The sequence below is a fragment of the Fundulus heteroclitus genome, chromosome 24 (assembly GCF_011125445.2).
Source record: "Fundulus heteroclitus isolate FHET01 chromosome 24, MU-UCD_Fhet_4.1, whole genome shotgun sequence".
Lineage (NCBI taxonomy): Eukaryota > Metazoa > Chordata > Actinopteri > Cyprinodontiformes > Fundulidae > Fundulus > Fundulus heteroclitus.
The window spans coordinates 6025591-6047844 of record NC_046384.1 but is presented as its reverse complement, the minus strand read 5'-3'; the positions used below and the strand labels follow the sequence as shown (position 1 = coordinate 6047844).

General features: G+C 42.0%; 1 protein-coding gene across 1 annotated transcript in view; it reads right to left on the bottom strand.

Annotated features, from left to right (window-relative positions):
• Positions 1-206: 206 nt before the first annotated feature.
• si:ch211-246m6.5 (von Willebrand factor D and EGF domain-containing protein) overlaps positions 207-22254 on the bottom strand; it is a 44954-nt gene continuing 22906 nt past the window's right edge. The window contains 18 exon segments of the mRNA XM_012851685.3: positions 207-539; positions 1608-1705; positions 1799-1894; positions 4869-4964; positions 5081-5176; positions 5250-5345; positions 5870-5965; positions 8189-8284; positions 8395-8490; positions 8570-8665; positions 11083-11521; positions 11594-11937; positions 12622-12792; positions 14281-14736; positions 18068-18205; positions 18310-18529; positions 18599-18864; positions 21224-21338. Of these exon segments, the coding sequence (XP_012707139.2) occupies positions 519-539; positions 1608-1705; positions 1799-1894; positions 4869-4964; positions 5081-5176; positions 5250-5345; positions 5870-5965; positions 8189-8284; positions 8395-8490; positions 8570-8665; positions 11083-11521; positions 11594-11937; positions 12622-12792; positions 14281-14736; positions 18068-18205; positions 18310-18529; positions 18599-18864; positions 21224-21338 (3036 nt within the window). The 3' untranslated portion in view covers positions 207-518.

Sequence of the window (22254 nt, the reverse complement as noted above, 5' to 3'; positions counted from 1 at the left end):
GCCGCTAAAGCTGGCATAAAAAAACTTTCCATTTTAAAACTTTGCTCCATTCTTCAGCATTTTTGGGCCAGAACCCTGGTTTGGACCCGTCAGAGATCTGAAACCCACTCTAGTGATGATCCAGCGCACATAAAACAGAGACTCTTATTTTGAAGAAGAGACCTTCGGGCAGCAGAAGATGCAAATTGACCGATCCAAGCCAGAAATGCCCACCAAACACCTTTTATTCTCTGGCAAAACGACCAACAAACGAGGATTTGATGGGAAGCAGCAGATTACAGAGTGATTAAGATATATACATCAAGGACTATGGGACAATATAAAACATCCAAATAAATAAATACTCATGGAAGAGGTTAGATAATAGGCGAGGAACCTGAACCTGGAAGTATTTACAGTAGTCAGGACATTGTGGTGAGTTTGGTTCGATGAAATGTCGGCATCCTTTCCACCTTTGCTTCACCTGTGGCCACCTGTGGACATCAGCGGCCAGCCAGCGTGGAGAAACCTGCTCCCCTTCAGCCCCGAGCAATGGGGAGCTGAAACAACACAAAATAACCACACCGAAATGCAAATCACATTTTTTTTATGATGGACTTTTTTCTTCTTCTTACTCTCTAGTCTTTTTAGCATGTTGCGTCAAATTACTTTAATGTTTTTATCATAGTCACTTATTTCCTCTGGTTAGTTTGGCCCTTTCGCATAATTTAAAGTAGGGCTGGGTGTCATCTAGGATGAGCCGATTCGATACGATTCTCGATATATCTCAGCTTGATTTGACTCCAATATCGATATGTATTACTTTCAAATTAATGCTCAAAGTCATTCTATCAACAAAACCAGCCAAATATTATATTTATGTTAAATTTATTGAACTCTGATATATTGACAGGAAAATAAAGTGTATTTGGTTCAATGCATTTAACGCATCACAGAAACCAAAAATGTGCCCAAACGTCTGATTTTAGGGACGAAGGAGCTTCTAAAATCCTGTCGGCCATTCTGCAAATTCGTCTCACTTGCTCTTCCTCGCTGTAAGCAGTAATGGCGCGCTGTAATAACGCCCCCTAGGGGCTGGGAGGTATAACAATATTAAATTTGTTTTGTTTATATCGATGTTTTTGAAAACATCGATATTAATCTTTGTAATGATTTTTATGCACGGCCCTAATTTAAAGCGTATTTCTGTCTTATTTTTCTGCTTTACGGTTATTTTTAGTGTACTTATTAAGTAACTGTGTCCATTTTTTATATCAAGAAGCCCTCTTTGGAAGCGATTGTCAGAGTTTTCTAGAATGCCCAATGAGATTATTTATGCATTCATTGAAAATCGGATTGTTTTAGGGGCTGTTAACTGAACTGAGCTGAATTAGGGCTGCATTTTCTGCAAAAACAACCTTTAAAAGCACATGTTGAATAGGTAAGATGAAGAATACTGTATGTCAGTCGCCACTTTTGTCCAGAGGAGGGCGCTGGCGTGCGTTACTGTCTGAAGCACACCACACCAAAGCAATGCAAGAACGGCTGATAGCGATGAGCTCTGGGTGTTTGCGTTAAGTAGTTTTTTTTTTTTTTTAAAGTAACACACAGCTCGTCGTTCCTCTTACCCTGTGGGAACACAGAGATCCGGAGAAGCCGCTCCTGCAGGCGCAGACGTTGGGACGGACGCAGCGGCTGCCGTACAGACACCTCTGCTCACAGCGGGCTGAGGGTCAAAGCGTTTGGAAGCGTATTCAGAGCCGGCGTGAACGCAGACGCCTGCAGAGCGTGACGTGGACTGAGGCGCTGTCATACTCACGGATCTGGCACAGCAGGCCTTGCCAGCCCGGCGGACAGTGGCAGGCGTTTGGACCGACGCACTCCCCTCCGTTCAGACACCTCTGCAGACAGCTGGCTGTGAAGAGACGAAGATATGACAGAGAAAACCTGGATTTTAAATACATTTACACAAAACTGAGGGTATTTCTAATATAGAGTTGAACGATTCCCACTTAAAAAGTAATATGTTTAAATATTGGATATTTAAGTACAGTGTATTATGTTTTATATTAATTTTATTCAGTAAAGACCGATTCACGATAAAGTCCAGTTACAGTTTAATCCAGCACACTTCAGTTGAATTCACGGTTTGTTTTTGTTCAGTTTCTGAGATTAATTCCCTAAAGTCAGAATTGTTAAGAAGTTCTGTAATGTTCTGGTTTGGTTTAGGTTTTAGTTTGGTTATTTAATCAGTTAGGCCTCTCTCTTGCCTCGGGTTTTGTTTTGGTCTGGTCTGTCTTGTTTAGCTTGTTTACTGTTTTAGTTTATCCTGTTACGTCTTCATCAGCTTCTTCTTCTTCTTCTATTGTGTTTTCTGGCAGTTTACATCCTGTGTGCATTACCGCCATCAACTAGACGGAGATGTAATTTAGAAATATATTTTCCTATATATCTTTATATCTTAATGAAACTAAATTATATCTTTACTTACACACTCACACATACATACACACTAAATCCTCCCAGCTAATTCTGTATCTTTTAAATATTTAATAAGTGCTTTAATTATTTTATCTGATTGATGCTTCCCTAATAAATCCGCCATATTCACTGAACTCCCCATTACCCTTTCCAGTTCTTTCCTCTCTTTTATATATTTTCTACAACAAATCAAAACATGTTCTACTCCTTCGATTTCTCCACAATAAGAACAATACCCTGATGGATGTTTCCTTATTATTTTTAAACCAGTATTTAAACTAGTATGTCCTATCCTCAACCTGTTTATCCATATTTCCTCTCTTCTATTCATTATACTATGTCTTATGATAATATGTTTCTGTATTTTATATAAATGTCTTCCTTTTTCTTCTAAATTCCATCTCTCCTGCCATATATTATTTATTTTATCTTTAATAATTACTTTTTATTTCTGCTCTACTTAGCGGGACATCATATTTAATTTCTCTTGCCTTAACTGCTTCTTTAGCTAATTTATCTACTTTTTCATTACCTAAAATTCCTTTGTGTGCTGGAATTCATGTGAATTGAATACTTATTTTTTGTTGCTTTATACCATATATCAAATAACTGACTTCATCTAAAAGATCTTGACGTGTTTCAGATTTTCCACGTTTAAAACTAGTCAGGCAAGACAATTAATTAGGTTTGTTTTTTTTATCTGTTCTTGTTTTGAGCCTCGGCACTGATGTCTGGTCTAATTACTTACTCTGCACACCCGCCTAACTCCACCCCTGCTGCAATCACCTCTCACCGGTTTCACCTGCTTCCACCTCCATTAAAAAACTGTTGAGACCAGATATCAGTGCCAGGTCGTCTTGTTGAGTCTGTTCAGGTTATGGGTGAGTCTGATCCAGTTCAGTATTCTGTTTCTGATTTGTTTTTGGATTTTGACCCCGTTTCCCTCCAGAGATCTGAGCCATTCTGTTCCTGCCCAAATGGACTGTTTGTTTCTATTTTGTCGTTGGTGAAACAGTCTTTTTGGATTTTGTTCCTGTCTTCTTTTTTTTTTGTTATTAAAGAGAAACCTATGCTGGTCTGGCTGCATTCTGGGTCCGCTGCCTCTGATCCTTACAGGTTCAGATCGGCTTATTTACAGCTCGACTGAATCAGACCCGCTCCACTTTATCCTGGAGTCCAATTAAACCCAGCAGCGTTCATACAGTTCAGTATTTAAGTTCATTTAAATTGATTTATCTCAACATATTCTGTTATTTTGAGTCATTTTCCATTTTAATCAAATTTATAAATTCAGTTTGATTACATTGTAAAACAACAAACCTGTTAAAGTTGTATCCTAACACTCCAGTCCTGCCCATTTCAATCCATTTTATTATATTTCATCTTATTCGTTCCAGTTTTGTGCATTTTTATTGATGTTTTCAAATAGTCTAATTAGTCCCTGCTAATTAAAAACCAAACTCAAAGTCTCTTGAACAAACTCAGCTGTCAAATTTAGATTTGAGAGATGAATTTTATTACTTTTACATTATTTCCTCTTTCACCCCTGGTGGTTTTGCAGAGGTCCTCAAACTTTTCAGCCTGCGACCCTCAAAATAACAGTGGCAGAGACCGGTGACCCCCTTTTGGGTGCCGGGGGGATTTCCACCCCTTTTTTTGTCAGGCGGTGGGGGGGGATTGTGAGGACAATGATATTTAAATCACATTAAAAGTTTTTTTTTTTTTTTTTTTTTTTTTTTTTTTTTTTTTTTTTTAAATGCAAGATCGCTTGCAAAACAGTGGAGGAGATACAAAACCTTTTTAGCACATCAGCATCAATTCGTGTCGCCCCACCCCCCCCGGGGGGGTCCTGACCCCCACTTTGGGAGCTCAAGGACAGAGTATGACTAAAAAATTGTTGATTTTCCAAGTAGGTTTTTATTAGCTAATTTATAGAAGAAACCTGTTTTATTTGAATTATTTAAAACTGCTGTTCAACTTATGTTTTATTTCTAAACACATTTTAGAAACAGCTCAACCTGTTGCATCGATTGATTTAATTCACCAGCTTGAAAAGGGAATACTGTGTGTGTGGATCCATTTAACTCAAATGGGAGTTGCACTACGCCACAAAGCCGGTGACATCATCACCTTGGCGTTCCCAGTTATTTTAAAGGCATAGTCCTCTTAGTGTATACAAACATCTAGCTTTGAAGAGGGGGTTATGAAAAATGTAATCATCCTGGCATTTAATAAACAGAAGTAGTTTTGGTCATTTTAGTCGACCTAAAACATGAAAGGCTTAGTCTCTAAACGTCAGATGGCGAGGAAACAGCCTTTTTTTTTTTTTTTTTTTTTTTTTTTTTTTTTGGAGTTGTCATGTTGTTGGATAATGTGAGTATATAAGGAGTTTGTATCGTTACACTTACGTCTGTCGCATCTCTTCCCTTGCCAGCCAGACGGACAGTCGCACACATCTGGGCCGACGCACCTGCCGCCGTTCATGCACATGGGGTCGCACACACCTGGCGGACAGAGCAAAGGTGACTGTCTGTAAGCCTGAGTGTGGAAATCCCATTTTCAGATAAGACATTTTAATCTTAAGGAGAAACCAGGAGGAAGACTGTGAACTATGGCCGACTTTTCTCGCAGCGTCTCCCGGAATATCCCTGCGGACAGGTGCAGATGTTGTTCCTCCGGCACATGCCGCCGTTCTTACAGGGTGGACTGCAGACAGCTGAGAGGAAGACGATTCAACTGTAAACTGTGTTGTGTTGTTGCAGTCGCATATGCATGAAGTTCTTGTTTACCGTTCTGACACCGCGCTCCGTAGAAACCGAGAGGACACTCGCAGGTATTTAGCCGGGCACACACTCCTCCGTTCAGGCAGACAGGCGAGCACAGAGCTGCAGAAGACGGGCAGATTTACCTCGCTGGTTTTCATCTCTGATGCCTAATTAACTCACCTAATTAACTCACTTAACACCTAATTAACTCACCTTATAAACTCCTAATTAACTCCCAATTAACTCACCTGATTTACTCCTAATTAACTCAGTTAATTAACATCTAATTAACTCAACATACAAACACCTAATTACCTCACTTTATAAACACCTAATTGACTCCCAATACACTCCCCGTATTAACTCCTAATTAACTCGCCTAATTTACTTAATTAACTCAGTTAATTAACACCTAATTAACTCACTGTATAAACTCCTAATTGACTCCCAATACACTCCCTGTATTAACTCACCTAATTTACTCCTAACCTAATTAACACCTAATTAACTCACTGTATAAACACCTAATTAACACCTAATTATCTCACCTTATGAACTCCTAATTAACTCACCTGATTTACTCCTAATTAACTCACCTGATTTACTCCTAATTAACTCACCTAATTATCACCTAATTAACTCACCTGTCTCACAGGACAGTCCGGTCCAACCTGGAGGACACATGCACTCGTCTGGGGACACGCACCGGCCTCCGTTGTGGCAGTGACGGCTGCAGACCACTGCGGTCACAGACAGAAACACCACCATCACCAGACTGGTTCGGCCCAAACACGGGTTCTCTGCAGGATTTGGGTCTGGAGGCTGAGATCACCATGGCTGAAGGTAGATGTTGTGGCTTTATGTTTGCGAACATTATCCTGACCCATTTTTAATTTTTCAGGGTTTCTCTCTAACAAGGTTCCTAACATCACACTTCCTCCACTGTAGTTAAAGGAGCAATAAGTAAGATATTTGCTGTAAAATCACTAATTTGTCACCTGGGATGAAAGTAACATTCCCTGTAAACAATCGATCCTCTCCATCAACAATGTCACGTTTTTCTCTTTTCAAACCTAGAGGTACTATGTCAGGGGTGTCCAAACTTTACGGCTTGAGGGCCGAAATTGTCGAGTCTAAAAATCACTCAAGGGCCATAGAATTAATACAAATAAATGACATAACCATAATATATATATTTTAACTTGTGCTACAAAATATGACAATTTTAAATAAACAAATTAGATTATCTGTATTTAGCCAATTTTATTAAACAAATTCCAATCAGATTTTAATGCACCAACGTTTACGTTTAAGTAAAAGTCAGACAGATGCAGTCCTGTTTACTGTTAAATTAAAGATGATGTAAAAAAAATGTGGTTCTTAAAAGGCAAATGTTTTCTTTTGTACCTAACATTCAATAATATTTGAACTAATTGAATATTTGAATTCAGTTATATTAAATACAAATAATACGTTTCCATCTGTCAAATCCTTTTTGAAATGCAGTCTGATGGGGCCGCACAAAACCAGTACAGGGGCCGCAAATGGCCCCCGGGCCGCACATTGGACACCCCTGTACCCCTGTACTATGTGGAACTACTTCAGTTCAGAGTGTAGCCCGTGTTTACTTCCTGGTTCCTGAGCCAATCATATGAAAGTTCCCAGGATTCCCAAAACAGAGCGCAGCATTTGGTATTTTATTTTGGCAAAATAGCTGCAGCCTGTAGAAGTAGAAGCCTGTAAGAGACGAAATAGTAGATGATACAACATCATATACCTTGTGGAGGTAAAAATTCACAGCCGCAGGACTGCTGGGTAAATGGCATTTCCCCATGAAAGGCTTTGTGTATGTGTTGTTCAGATCTGAACCACTAGGTGTCATTATTACTTATTTTTCCTTTAACAGTGACTAAGCATCCTTTAATACTGAACCTACCCAAGTTTAGCCTAAAAACCTAGCTTTATTTTTATTTATTTAGTTATTTCATTCAAAAATAACTTTAAAATTCACAAACACACAACACTAGCAAATTGATACAGAAGAACATAAGAACAATCTTATATCTGCCCCTTATCATACAATAATTGAGTATCAGTTCTGTTAATTAAACTTTTTTTTTTTTACAGTATTTACATTCATCTTGTCTCAGTTATCCATATATTTGCTGTAATTGCATTTTACAGTATTAAAAAATATAAACATATAGCATCATTCAAACTCAACTCAAAGGGCTTTACACAGAAACAAAGGAAAACATGTAAGACACAAAAACCTTTCTGCTTCAAAGAGCACTGTATAGAAAAGAAACGAAATGCTAAAATGCTACATTTCTCTTAATAATACATTATTTATTTATTTATTTGATAAATAAAAATAAATTATAAATAAAAATTGATAAATAATTTGATATTTACTCAACACACTTAATTTCATTATTTTTTTAAGTGACCTTGTTTATTTAATTTCTTGTTGCTATTTCCTGAATCATGAAAATCTCGCATCTTTCCATGAAGTACTTCTCCCAAATCTATAATGTTTGCTTTCTGGACACGTACGATCCCTCACTTGGTGTTTTATTACGTGTTTATTGTACTTTTAAAAGACAAATGAGAACAGGTTAAAATCAGCATTAGGTATCAGCAACATAACTGCCATGGTTGCATCTCCAGCCCTTAGCTCGGGTAGAAACAATCTTTATAATGGTTTCTGGCGTGACATTTATATTACGAATGATCCAAATGTAAAAAAAAAAAAAAAAAAGCTGACGATTTGATCCGGGACAAGCAGCTGGGAGCAGACATCGATGAATTCTTATGAGTCTCTGTGGATTTGGTTTATTGGGTTTAACTTGTACTCCAAGGAAAACAAACTGGAACCTTGTTGGAAAATATTAAATTTTAATAATTACAAAAAACCGCTCACGAAACTCCGCGGAGAAAGTGGCTGAATGTTCTGGACTCACTTGTTTCACACCGAGGACCGACAAACCCATAAGGACAAGAACAAGTCTGCAGTCCCACACAGCTGCCTCCGTTTTCACATGGTAACCTGCACAGAGCTGCACAGACGGGACGTTTTTAACAAATGTTACCAAACTCTGACCGTCAACTCAACTAACATCACTTCTGAAGATACACGTGTGGCTTAATGATTATCCAAAATGTTCACCTTCCTGACAAGTGTCTCCATGGAAACCTCTGGGACACTGACACACGCCTGGAGCAACGCAGACCCCGCCGTTGATGCATTCTGGATCACAAATGGCTGATAATAAATTAAAAAAAAACATGTTTTAGATCTGAACTAAACTTTATTGGTTCTTCAACAGTTTTTAATCTCCCACCTTTCTGGCAGCTGGGTCCTGTGTAACCTGGTTTGCAGCGGCATGTGTTGGGTGCAGCACACTCCATGTTCCTGCCACACGCGTGCCTGCATACAGCTTAAAAACCAACAGGGGGCGCCGCTGAGAGGGTAATCGTGTGTGACAGATCCTGACAGTTCAATTCAAGACATCCAGTTTTCCTCAGAGCTCAGATCTGAGAGTGATGCCAATCAGCTGAGCTGAATGACAGGAGTAAGAATTTGCTTCATTGCTAGTGCCGTATTTATTGCGAGATGTGCTATCTGAAACCAGGACAGATGTTCGTACTGCTACGAGCTTTATGAGCAAACCGGCCGTTTTGGATTTACAAAGATGTCCGGGATGAGAAAGAATTTTAGAATTTAAAAACTTTCTTTCAAAATTTCAACTTTCCTGGTTGTGACAGATTGCATCATTGGACAGCCAGACCAATTCTGAGAACAGAACTAAATGAATTCTTTCCAAAAAAAAGTAAAAAACAAAGCAACTGGACTTGTTTTCCGTAGTTGAAGACGTTTCGCTTCCTCTCCAGGAAGCTTTCTCAATTCAAAAAGTCTGGAGTAATGTGGAGTACCAAGCTTTATACTACTGCCCAAACAAAGGCCTTGTAATGGCTTAGATAACATGCAAATACAACCGAAACAGGTCCACCCCTTAGTAATGGCCGGTTGTTAAAGCCATTAAGACAGCAGATTGAAACGAAACTGGTCCACTCCTCTGTAACGAGGAGTCATTAGGGTTGTTATTGGCCTGGCTTAAAGGAACAATGTTTTAATCACCCATATGAGGGTGAGCATTGAGGTGATGATTGGCCAGAATTAATCCTATAGCTGTGTTGTAAGATTTTGAGAGTTGGAACCTAAGGCCTCCTCCTCTGTTTAAGGTTGTTTTGTTATCTAAGCCATTAAAAGGCCTTTGTTTAGGCAGTAGTATAAAGCTTGGTACTTCACATTACTCCAGATTTTTTTAATTGAAAAAGCTTCCTGGAGAGGAAGCGAAACGTCTTTAATCTACAGAAAACAAGTCCAGTTGCTTTGTTTTTTTACTTTTTTTTTTTTTTTTTTTTTTTTTTGGAATGACCATGACCTGGATGACTGAGAATCTTCACCAGCACAACTAAATGAAGCATTTATGAATGAAGTCAAGAGTGTAGTCAAAGATTGACTAGGTCCTTTACTGTATACAGCAGTAAGGAGTACTTTTCCTTTTACCCTGTTAGGCGTTTTGAAATAGGGGTTAATCCGGTTAAGTCTGACTGGTGAATTTCTGGGTCCACATCAGCTGTACATGACGCTGTGGTTTATGCTTCCGGTTATTTCTCAAACTTGTATTTATGCTTTACTATGTCGAATGTTAATTTTGTATGTACTGTAGTTTGCATATGCGACAGGTTAGTTACTCATGACTGTTCAGACATGGCAGCTTTAGGTTTGGGCAGAGTAAAGCTTGGGAAAAGTGATGGACTTGAGTCAGGGATGGAGTTAAACTTTGAGTCATCCCACATTTGACCCTTGGCCCAAACACCACTGCAGTAAGGGATACGTCTGTGTCTGTTTTTAAGCATTTCAGGGTGGTGTCAAGTCTTTTCGAGACGTACTGTCAGACTTTACCCTGAAATGTATAATTTAGGTTAGCGTACTTTATTCCACAAAAATATGTTGAAGATGGTAACGTTACAGCCCATTGGTCCTCCCCAGGGGGGGATTACTTCATAATTTGAAGTTTTTTACACAGAAGGTGGCCTCTCTAAATTCTCCTTAGGTGTGATTGTGTGTGTGAACGGTTAATTTGTCCTGTTTGTCTCTGTGTTGCCTTGTGATGGACTGGCGACCTGTCCAGGGTAAAACCCCGCCTCTACCCTGGCAGCTGGAGATAGACACCAGCACCCCTCACAACCCCAGCAGGGATAAGCGTATTAGAAAATGGCTGGATGGATGGATAGACAGAAGGTGATTGTAGGAGCTATTTCTCTATTTTTGTTTTAGAACTCAGATTATTTAGTTTGTTTGTATTTATTTGGTTATTTGTTGCATTTTTGTTTGAAGGTAGTTGTTTAGAATACAATTATTTCTTAGTAAATTGTTTAATTAGTTAATTGATTTTTGTTTGGGTGTGTCTGGTGTATAAATACATGGACTTCAGGTAGCTCAGCAGGAAAGTGGGTGGGCTTATGTTTTTTTTTTTTACCAGTCTTCCAGTCCTTTCAGGAAACCAGGGCAGGAGAAGTGGCAAGTAATTTTTCAGTTTGTACCATGTTTATTTATTCCTGAAGAAACCTGGAATAAACTGACAGAACTGCATTTTGACATATTTTGAGATTTTTTTTTTTTGTACTGCGTAAAACTGGAAACCCACTTTTCATCAAGTGACTATTTGATTTACAGTACATTTTGTTTGTTTACTTTTAAGTTTTTTTCATAGACAAGTAGTCACTACAGTGATGCTGTTTTTGCTCATTTTGTTTAGTGGAAATTTGCTCAGGGGTTTAGCCTTACCCCGACATGTGTGTCCATCTCCGGTGTAGCCTACAGGACACCTGCCACAGTGGAAACCCCCACCCACAGACGGCTCGCACTGGACACCGGGAAAGCACGGCTTGCCGGAGCAGGTCATCACGTGTCCGTTGGCAGTGGTGCCACTTCTGACTTGGAAATGACTGGAAGTAGGTTTTTGCGCGAGGGTCGTTGGAGTTGGTGCCGGGTGCGTTTGTGACACCTGAGGACTGTCTGGACTGGAATCGAGTTCGTCTCCATCTGCAGAGAACTCTGACTCGGACAGGGCGTAGGACAGAGCCGTGAGGGCGGCGGTGAGAGGGAGAGCTGGTCTTGACGAGGTCCAGGATTTGGGTGATGGGTGGTGGTTGAGCTGTGGCTGGGCTCCCTGTGATGGCGTTACCTTAAGGGTTGTGGCGCCGTCTTTGTACTTCTGGGAAATCTAAAGACAATAGAGGGAAGTTTAAAGTTCAGAACCACAGCGGCTCATCGGTACAAAAACAGTCCAACTCACCTTGAGACCCGACTCCCTAAAGGCTGTAGTTCTCGATCTGGTATCAGACCTGGAGACGGCGATTTCATGAGTGGGGTGGGGACTGAACACGGCACCGGAGGCTGTCCTTGGAGCATCTCTGGAGGAAGAGGTGACTGCTTCCCTTCGCCCTGTTCCGCCACCTCTCTGTGACGCTAAATCCTGATGTGGTGGGTTGTCTTGTTTGGCCAGAGATACAGGTGGATGTTTGATAAGCTGCCTGGATGGGAGGCTTGGCAGGTGGAGGTGGGAAGGCTTGGCTCTGCTTCCGTGCAAATTTCGGCTGGATTTGCCAGACGTCTGCTGCTGAGGGAGGAAACGGGATGCTGAGGAAAGACAGGCGGTCAAATCAGTGCCTTTCTGCTAATGTGGTCTTCAAGTTCCTTCGTCTCTCTTTGTGCTTTGGAAGTTGATAAAGTACCAGAAACACAGTCTGCAAATCAACCTTTATGCAAAAAAGAGACTTCTTTTGGGTTCTTTTTAAGTCAAACAAGGCATTGAGAAGTTGAGGGATCGGGTTTTTTATCCACCCTGCGTTAAAACAAAGCCATGCAAGCGATTTATGTCTTGTTTGAGGCATCTGCAAAAAACACCCAGCTTTGCTTTGAGACTTTCCAGACAAACAAGATCCACAGTAAAGGGATTAAAGCTGGAATCAAACAGTCTCCTCTGACTCGTCTGGCCTCCCTCATGAGCAACAACATGAAGCAATCGTCTGTTGAAACTTTATGGCCGGGTGGTTAGTACATTAAGGCAGTCTCTAACCACTCGTTCTGATTTAGATGCTGCAATAAATGGCATTTTTTTCACAATGAGAGGGAAAAGGGAAAACATCAGGAACAACACGACATGAGAAACCTCTAAAGCGGCGCACAACTCCTCTAGGATTCAGATTACTAAAGACATTCAAACATCCAGAAAACAGTTAGAGGATAGAAATTAAAATGTGTCCATAAAAATGTAAAAGAGTTGGATTCAATTGGAAACGTGAAGTAAAAAATGGCCCCTACCTTCCTTGGGGGTCTTCATGCAGACGCGACCGTTGCCGTAAAGTCCAGGGGGGCAGCGACCGCAGACGTAGCCAACGTGTGGAGGCCGGCGGTTGATGCATTGAACTCCTGGGAAGCAGGGCCTGCTGGCACATGTTGCTGAGACGTGGAGAGCTGGAGACGGAGCCGATCCTGGAAGATTCAAACCGCGTGGTCAGGAGAAAGGCTGCAGGATCGAGTCCTTTAGCAACATTTACTAAATGTACTGTGAGGAGATAGCCATCTTCTCTGGACTGGCTGATCAGAGAGCACATGAATTATGTGGTGCTTCATGGTTGATTGGCCACTTTATGAGGTGCACATCACTAGTACAGGACTGTGCCATTAAAAAGTCCTAAATTGTCATGGAATAGATTCAACGAGGTGTCTAAGACATTCCTCAGAGGTTTTGGTTCAGATTTCTCAGCTGCTCTTTTATAATGTGAATCTCCCATTCAACCGCATCTTAAAGTGGCTCTTTTGGATTGAGATCTGCTGGTAGTGGAAGCCATTGGAGTACAAAGAACAGGATTTGGATGATTGTAGATGCGCGACTTGGTTGATGATCCTGCTGGAAGCAGCCATCCGCAGACAAACGTGATCAGTAACGATACTAAGGTTGGCTTTGGAGTTCCAGCGATGTCCCGTCCGTACAACGGACAAAGCGCGCCAAACTAATCCTCCGCACCTTTACAGTACCACCACTGGCCTGAACCGATGAAAAAGAGGAATCATTTAAGATGCGTTTGCCTTTCTGCGACCTTAAACCAGTCTTTCCACTCTCCTCTAACCTTTGATGTCAATGAGGCAGTTTTCCGAAACCCTCAGACCCATTGTCACAACGCCTACATACTGACATGAATCTATGCCACCTGATTGGCTGAGACGGTATTTTTGTCAAGCGTCTGAGCATGTGTTGGCCAGTGAGCATAGTTAACTGTCTACATTACTTTGGACCCCTAAAATGGTGACCCTAAATTGCTTTTTGATCAATCTGTCCAGTTCCTACAAAACTGAGAGAAACTCCTAACTGCATGTTTTCAGCAGCTGAAACGTTGCATGGTCCTAGTACTTCACACAGGACAAAGACCCTACTACGGCCTATTCAGCCCAAAACATAGCACTGCAATCTTGAATCTGCTTTACTCTTGGACCTCACGCATTAAGGCTTTCCGTAAAAGTGCCAATTTTCTCTAGATGGTCTCGACCAGTAGGTTCTCCCAATGGTTTTGCCATTTATACCCATGAAGACCATAACCTTACGCCACAATGCTACAGTCACATGTACTGCTGTCCGCATGCTCCCCTAGTACCCATATACACCGATACAACGGTCCTAACCAACATGTGAACATCTCATGCTTTAAACTCTTTGGTTAACTCCTCCGCTCTATCCCGGATGATCTCGTCAACGTCCTGCCATCCACATTCAGTCAGATTTATTCGCGCCTTGGCCTTAGTCCTGTGTGACGTGGCGCTATGAACTGTTTTAGTAGACCTTTTTTCATAGTCTGTTGACGTGGATACTCGCTCTTCTTAAAAAAACACCATCTACAGTGGCTCTGGTTATGCTGCCTCCAGCATTACACTAGGAAGCATTAAAGATCCTGCTGAAATCTAAACTTTTGTTTCATTGTTTACCTGATGCAGTTCTTCCATTTCCTGATGTGTTGCTGGAAGCATGTCTGACTCCATCCCTGATTGTAGACCGATCCGGTGTCGCTCTCTCGGCTGGACTCTCTGAGACGTCCCCAAAAGCGTCGCTGATGGTCTTAGGTGAATTTGAAGGACCTCTTTGGGGTGTTTTCTGCTGACCGCCATTGTTTGGGGAAACATCTGCTCCCACGCTCTTGTTGGTTTCTCCCGTCCCGAGCTTCAAGTTGGAGGTAATTCCTGGGATATTTCTCCAGGAGGGGGACTCTGTTTTTGGAATTTCCTTACCAAACACAGGCTTCGTCTGCAACAAAGTACCAGTGGGAGCTTTCTGGACATAATATGTCTCTTTTGAAGGCGCTTGCAGCAGAACATCTGGTATCTTGTAAACAGTTGTACGAGGAAAAGGTGTTGGGAGGACGGCATCTGGCCTAAAGACTGCTGCTTAGGGGGAAAAAAACGAGAAGAAATCCACTTTGATTACTTGGTTGGATGTTTTTCATAAAATACTTGTTCTAGAAAAGATGCTGTGAGGGCGCAAAAAGAAAATACGAGAGAAAGACATTTCTAACAGGTCAGACCTTTAAAACAGGAACATTCAACAAGATCCCCAGTGATGCTCGATCGTTTCTTACAGCTTATCAACACGTTTGCGAGCCCACGAGCGAACCTAGAAAACTCTTCAGCTGATTTATGGTGACAGATTTTAGACTAGGCAGCAAGTCTAACACATAAATCTGATTTATCCTGCCTTAACACAGCCAAAGCCTTTGGCCTTTGGCTAGCCCCTGTACAACAAGGGCGAACTGCAAACGGACTCCAAGGAGTCAATTTTCAGCATGTAGATGTTTGTGGCAGAATGTTAAACTAATTAGTTAACTTACTGCAGGATTGTTCTGAATCTTTTAAGTTGATTTTGTCTATAAGGTGGTGTGGAAATGTACAGTCTCGCCGTGGTGAGACTTAATTTAGGATTGTATAGGTTCTGCTTGGGTCAAGCCTTTTTTAGCTGCAGTTTCGGCCTCAATAGTCTGCAGCTAAAAGACGGGAAAAAATGCAACAGTCTGTTTTTTTTTTTTTTTTGTTAATCAGGAAATTTAAGGTTGCTTGATGCGTAAAGATGTTCGTCTCTTGGACTGAAGGGAGGAATGAAGTCAAACCAAAGTTCTTAAGCTCTACGTTGTTTTAGGGTGACCAAAACTTCCTCTCTTGGCCAGACATCTACGGAGATGTTCTTAGATTAATGAAATGTCTGGTTTTCACTATGCTGGTGAAGATTCATTCATTCAGGGCATGATCTTTCCAAAAAAGTTAAAAGACAAAAAGCTTTCTCAATTCAAATGTCTGGAGTAGTGTGGAGGAGGTCCAAGCTTTATATTATTGCCCAAGAAAAAGGCCTTGTTCTGGCTTAGATAAAATGCTAATTAAACCGAAACTGGTCCACCCCTTTGCAATGGGGAGTCGTCGTTTTTGGACAATAATATAAAGCTTGGAGCTCCACACTACTCGAGACATTTTGAATTGAGAAAGCTTTCTGGATGGGAAGCGAAACGTCTTCAAACTTTGGAACTTTTTTTGGAAAGTCTGGTTTTCACTGTTTTCTTCCCAACTTAAACTGACCAGTGCGACGGATGGAAAAAGCCTTTCTATTGCGCAACTTCACCCCCAAGCTGCTGCTTTGTAGGTGCTTCTCATCTCGGACAGCTGCTACCGTTCCCAGGATGAGAAAACACCGGCATAGCTTTGCAGACGGGATGCAGCAGAAATTTCCCCTCCACACCGTCCCGGTCAGGACAGACGTGTGGTAGAGTTCACCGTGTACAAAGCTGACGTATTTGTGTCTGACAACGGTGCTATAGATCTCCTCGGCCACATGGACACAGACAGATATATATATATATATAAAAAAAAAAAAAGGAGAGTTTGTCTACTAAACTGAACCTGGGAACACAGGTTAGGGTGAAGTGGACCAGATATTTCCAGAAGGCCAAAAGCCAGAACATTTTACTCCAGAGGGTTTTCTTGCTGCTGCAGAGCCGGTGGGTCCAGGAGAGGAACCAGCTTCCCGTTGAGTCGTTCAAAGGGATTCTGTTCGTGCAACATGACTTCAGACCCTCAGATTTCCTACTTAGATGTTGGGCATCCAAAGACCGCTGAGAAACATCAGCTCTACAGCAAAATATAGACGGCCGGACGAGGAGGATGAAGAAAAACTGGGACGGAGAAGGCAACTAAAGAGTGGAGTGTTACTCATCTTTGTGAGAATAAATGTTCACATTGACTATTATTTGAGTTTTGTTAATTGGTCCAGTATGAACCTCAATCCTCTCTTATCGTTATGTTAATTTTCTAACACGAAAGAGTCATTATGTCTATCATTATTTAGTTCTAGAGGTTTTAAAACCATTTATGAACACGTTGGCTTATATAATCTGATTTTTAGTTATTTATTCAACTATTATAAGTATTCTTTATGGGAACTGAGGACAAAGTGGAATTTTTTTTTTGGTGGAAATCAAGAACTCATATGTGGCTCATCTTTCTGAGAAAAAAGGGATTTATACCATCCAGACCAACCTGGCCTTGTCTGGAAATGTAAAAGTCATAAACCTAACGACTGGTTTTGCTGCCCATGGTAGCAACATCTGTCCTGTTAACATTTGCCACAAGCTCTGAAACATTTAAGTGTGGGGAAAAAACCCCCAACAAAAAGCAAAAAAAAAGCAGAAGAAAATGATAAGGGAGCAGCGCAGTAAACGTGATGGAGTGACTAAGCTTAGCAGACAGCAAGCGAGGAGCGCGGTGGAAAGCATCTGCCACAACCAGACATCTGCTTTCCATTCGCTACAAGCACTCTGTCCCTGCTGAGGCTCTGCTGAGGCTCTGCTGACCAAATTAAAATGTTTTTTTGTTTTTTTTTTACCCATGGAATCCTCTGAACAGACCAGCCTCCAAGTCCCCCATAATGCAAATAAAATGAGGAAAAAAGATGTTTCAACCAACTAATCCAACCTGAATCACATGGCTGGATTACCCCCAGTATGCAGTCAAGTCCTCCAGAGTCCTGCTAATGGCCTGATTGTTTGACTCCAATGTGCATGACCGTAAAAACGATGGTTAAAACGGACTTTTGGAAGTGAATTAATGAGCTCAGGTCAGGCTTTTGCGAACGGTTGCAGAACGACCTTATCAGATGAGCCGGTGGCCGTTGATGCGCTGCAGGTTTGTCAGCCTAAAGCGGCGCTCGTACGTTTATGGATTCTGTTTTTCGACGTCTGAACGACTTCAGGAGGCATGAAGCCGTGTTAGGTAGCAATTTCCGCTGACTCTAATGTGATTAAGAGACAAAAAAACGTAGCAGAAACCAGAGGTCGGGTCGACCAGAGTTCAGGAAACCAAAGGAAAATTGCTGGAAGCAAATCAAAGACGGACGAGACCCAGAAGCGGCGGTTTGTTGTTCTGCCGTACGTCTCGTCATCTTACAAGAGCTAACAGGAGACAGGAAGTGTTTTTTTGGTGAGAGCAACTATTTCACATCTTCACTCAGGAGGAGGGATTGCTGCAAAGTCAATGGCTCCAGGCAATCAGCAGGCCTTTGTTCCACGGATTACTATTATGAGCTTCATCTGTTATGTGTTATCCTTAATATTTTCAACTGAAACGAGATTTTAAGTTGTCTGTAATAACTTTTCTTTAATTAAAAACCGGCGCTGGTGGAGTAAAATCAGTTGACAAAATTCAGTTGGGGGGCCCCTGCTCTGAAGAGTCATCTTACCCGTACAAGTCGTCCCATTTCCCAGCATGCCTCTGGGGCATGGACCACAGCGGAAGGAGCCGAGGCTGTTGAAGCACTGGACTCCTGGAAAGCATGGGTTCCGCTCACATTCGTTGATGTCCTCCCGGCAAGTTAAACCTGCAGAAAACACACTCGTCAGCTGCAACACGACGACACCACAGCAGAGACGGCTCTGATTCTGCTCCGGGGCTAAAAACCCACCCCCACCCACCCATCCGCACCTCTCAGCCCCACAGGACACTCGCATCGGTAGCCGCTGGCCGTGCCGACACATCTGCCGGCTTCACACGGAGCCGACAAACATTGGTCCACGTCCTCGTCGCAGAGCTCGCCCCGTTTGCCCTCGGGACAAACGCACAGGTACTTCCCACTGCCGGTGGGAAAAGCCACGTCCGTCACGCAGCTCCCTCCGTTCAGGCAGCCGCAGGGCACCACGTCAACCTGAGTGACGCACAAAACCAGTTGGCGCAGGCGTGGCCGTGCTAACCCCGATGTTTCCTTCAGCCTTACCTGCACCGTGAAGGTGCTCCGGGCGTTGCATTCGTCAGAGAGCGTGAAGCGGAAGGAGCATCGAGGCGCCCCCGTCGGGGGGCCTAACGGCACCCTCCAGATTAAGAGGCCAGCGGGGGAGAGCGCAGCGCCGTCGGGTCCCTCCTCCAGCTGGAAGAGGAGCGCCGAGCCCTCCGGGTCAGACGCCGCGAACTGGAAGACGAAGTTCTCCCCGGCGAACGTCCTCAAGCTGCTCTGAGGACGGTGGAAGGACGGAGGCCCGTTGACTGGAAAACACAGAGAACCAACCGTTACCCGGCTGAATATCAACCCCCATCGTCCCACTTACTGCTCTGCGTCTGCAGATATGTGATGACAGCAGCTTCCCGGGCCTCTCGAGACTCTTTACGACCAGGCCTTTCCTGGATGAGTCAGTGATGAGACTCCTGATGAGTCTCTTTCAGCAAACCCTTAGTAATGGGGGGGGGGGTCGTTAGGGGTGGACCAGTTTCGGTTCAATTTGCATGTTATCTAAGCCATAACAAGGCCTTTTTGGGCAATAGTATAAAGCTTGGAGCTCCACATTACTCCAGACATTTGAATTGAGAAAGCTTTTTGGATGGGAAGCGAAACGTCTTCAAACTTCGGGAAAGTGTCCAGTTGTTTTGTTTTTTAACCTTTTTTTTTTTTGGAAGTAACTTCAGATGGCCCGCAGAATTTTAATATTTGAGCTCACTGACCGCTTACTTCTGCCAAAACGATCTCATGATCGTGATGTGTTGTTTTTTTTTTTTTGTTTTTTTTTTCTTCCCCTGACATTCCTAAATGTTGTTGTAGTGTTTTGCTGTATGAAGCCATCTGCTGTTACAGGATGGGAAAAAAAAAGCTCCGACGTCCCATTAAATATTCGTTATTTATCGGGAAATGTTCTCATGTCTGGTTTTATTTTTCTATTCATCCTGGGAAATGAGAGGAATTGTCCTGAAACAATAAAAAAATGAGCTTTGTATTACTCAGAAGACTAAATAGCAAGAAAAATGTGTTTTCTAACGGAGGTAAAAGTCTGCCCACTCTTAGCTGTTATTTTATTTTTGTAGCCAGCTGAAAGGTGGTCCCGTCCTTCTTTTTACCAGTGAGATGTCAAGGAAAGTTTAATGCATGTTCAGCCAGTTTCACGTCACTGAATGAGATCAAGATCTGGGCTTGGACTAGACCCGGGACTTTCCATTTCTGACTCCTTAGTCAGTTCTCCTTGGTGGGTTTGCTGGTATATTTTGTGTCAATGTCATGTTACAGGGTTCAGTTCTTTTTTTTTTCTTTTTTTTATCTCAGATGATCTCATAAAATTCACGGATGATTCACGGTCCTTCTACAGCAAAGCGTCCCCAAACCATGACACCTCCACCTCCGTGCTTCCCAGCCGGCATGAGGGGCCTTTACTCCTCTGGGAATCAAACCTGTTCAGTCTCTGTCGGATGTGACAGGTATCAGCTTTCATATTGGCGACGCTGAAGGTCCCTGATGACATTCCAGGATTTTTTGAGACTTCTTTAAGCATCTTGTGGTCTGCTCTCAGGGTGAACTCACTTGGCCAGTCAACAGTGGACATGTTGCATGTCTTCTTTTCTGTACAGCGGCTTAGTTGAAGCAACCAAACATCTGATGTTTAAACAGACCAAACCTACTTCAATCTGCTGAGTAATGGTGTTCTCAATATGTGCTTCTGTGGAATTTAAGCCTTTTTAAGTGTGAATAAATGTGGGGGTGTTCTAATTTGCTCAATGGAGATTGCGTATAACCTTGTTTTTTAAATGTATAAAGTGTTTTTTTTTTTTCTTTTTTCGTTTTTGCTTAGTGCTATTCAGCTAACGGGCTTAAATCAGAGGCGACCGGACTTTCGTTCAGTTCTTTCTGAAGATGTTTTCGACATCTATCCAGGAATCTTTATCCATTCTGGTGGCTCGCACTTGAGATCCCACCAGAAATGACAAAGACTCCTGGATAGGAGTCGAAATGTCTTCAGACGGGGTTCTCAGGAACCGGTTGTGTTGTTATGAGAACCCAGTACTGAAACTGTAAACATTCCTCTGCCTTTGAGATTAAATACGGTAAAATCTAGTTACGGTTTGAAGAGTCTTTTTATTACTACAGAAGTTTACAATAGAAACACCACATTATCAGATTAAAAAACCAGAGGAGAACGTGAACAGGTCGGTTATTTAACAAAACTGTATCTATAAAATCTGTCAGGACTTTAATTTGTCATGTTAAAATTACTTTTCCTGTTGCTTTCCATCTTGGTCCAGTCCTCAGGCTAATTACTGGACTTAATTCTTGATTCGGTCAGAGATTTGCTGCAGGGTAGCCTCACTACTTCCAGCATGATAGTCCCTCTGGGCTGTTGTGTGGATCAAACATGTGATTTACCCCCACTCCCAACCCAGCAGTGGTTAAACGACGGGTCAGAACATGCTGCGAAAGCTCCTTTGATCTGCTAACGGAGGCAAACAGGATCCCAGCTGGACTTCCGCCAAGGCATCAGCCAGCCAGGATTCCTGCTAAGATGATCAGTCTAATGCAGTTTTACCTTCTTATTTTATACCTTATGTCAACTGCTGTTAAAAGACTACGATTAAATGTCTATACCTTGGTTAACAGACCAGGTGAATTTGGAGGTGTGGGGTTGACAGATGAGGCAGGGGCTGCTGGGGTTGACGCTTCCGGCTGCGAAACACATCCCGTCGATGTTACACGTCTTCTCCTGGAGACAAAAACGCAAGGAGCCAACAGAAAAAGGTGAAAAAGGCTAGTTGTAGGAAATCAGCTCTATTTACTCATCGTGAGCTGCTTAATTCATCCCAGCTTTTTCACCCAGATGCAAATCCTTTTGATGCATGCCTGCAGCTGTTTTTTGTGTTCACACTGGATTATTTGCCTGTTTGCTCTCCAATAAAAGTGTTTCCAGTAACAGAAGACCCCCCTCTGAACTATTTTATATGACTATAGCCTTTAAACAACTGCAGAACAACAAGAACAAAATCAACATACTCTGACTGTGATCCATGTAGACTATCAGAGCATAAGAAGGAACTTTGCCACTTAACACCCCCTAAAACACATAATGTTCCACAAATGGCTAATTTGTTCTAAAATCCTCCAGAACTTCGTTGCATCAAAGTCTTCTCAGTTAAAGCCCCTTTTTGTGGATGTGAGTGCAACAGCTCGTCTTTTCTCAAATAACCATTACTGTAACGGAGGCTGGAAATCAGAGTCCAACATAAATATCTTCCAGTAAACAATTGCAAAACAAACTGGGATAAAACATGTTTGTAGCATGTTCACTGATAGAAGCTGTTTTGCGTGTGCAAGGCAAGGCAAATTTTTTTGTATAGCACATTTCAGTACAAAGACAATGCAAAGTGCTTTACATGGTTAAAATATAGGGAAATAAAACAGAATAAAAGCAAGTAGGAATAAAATGTAGAAACAAAATAGAACATCGGAGAAAAGAAGCTAAAAGCAAGTATTAAAAACGGTTGGACTACAAAGTTGAACTAATGTTTCACTAAAACAGTTTAACTAGAATAGTCGAAGGCAGTCCTAAACAAATGTGTTTCTAATCTTGATTTAAAGGAACTCAGGCTTTCCGCACCTTTACAATTTTCTGGAAGTTTGTT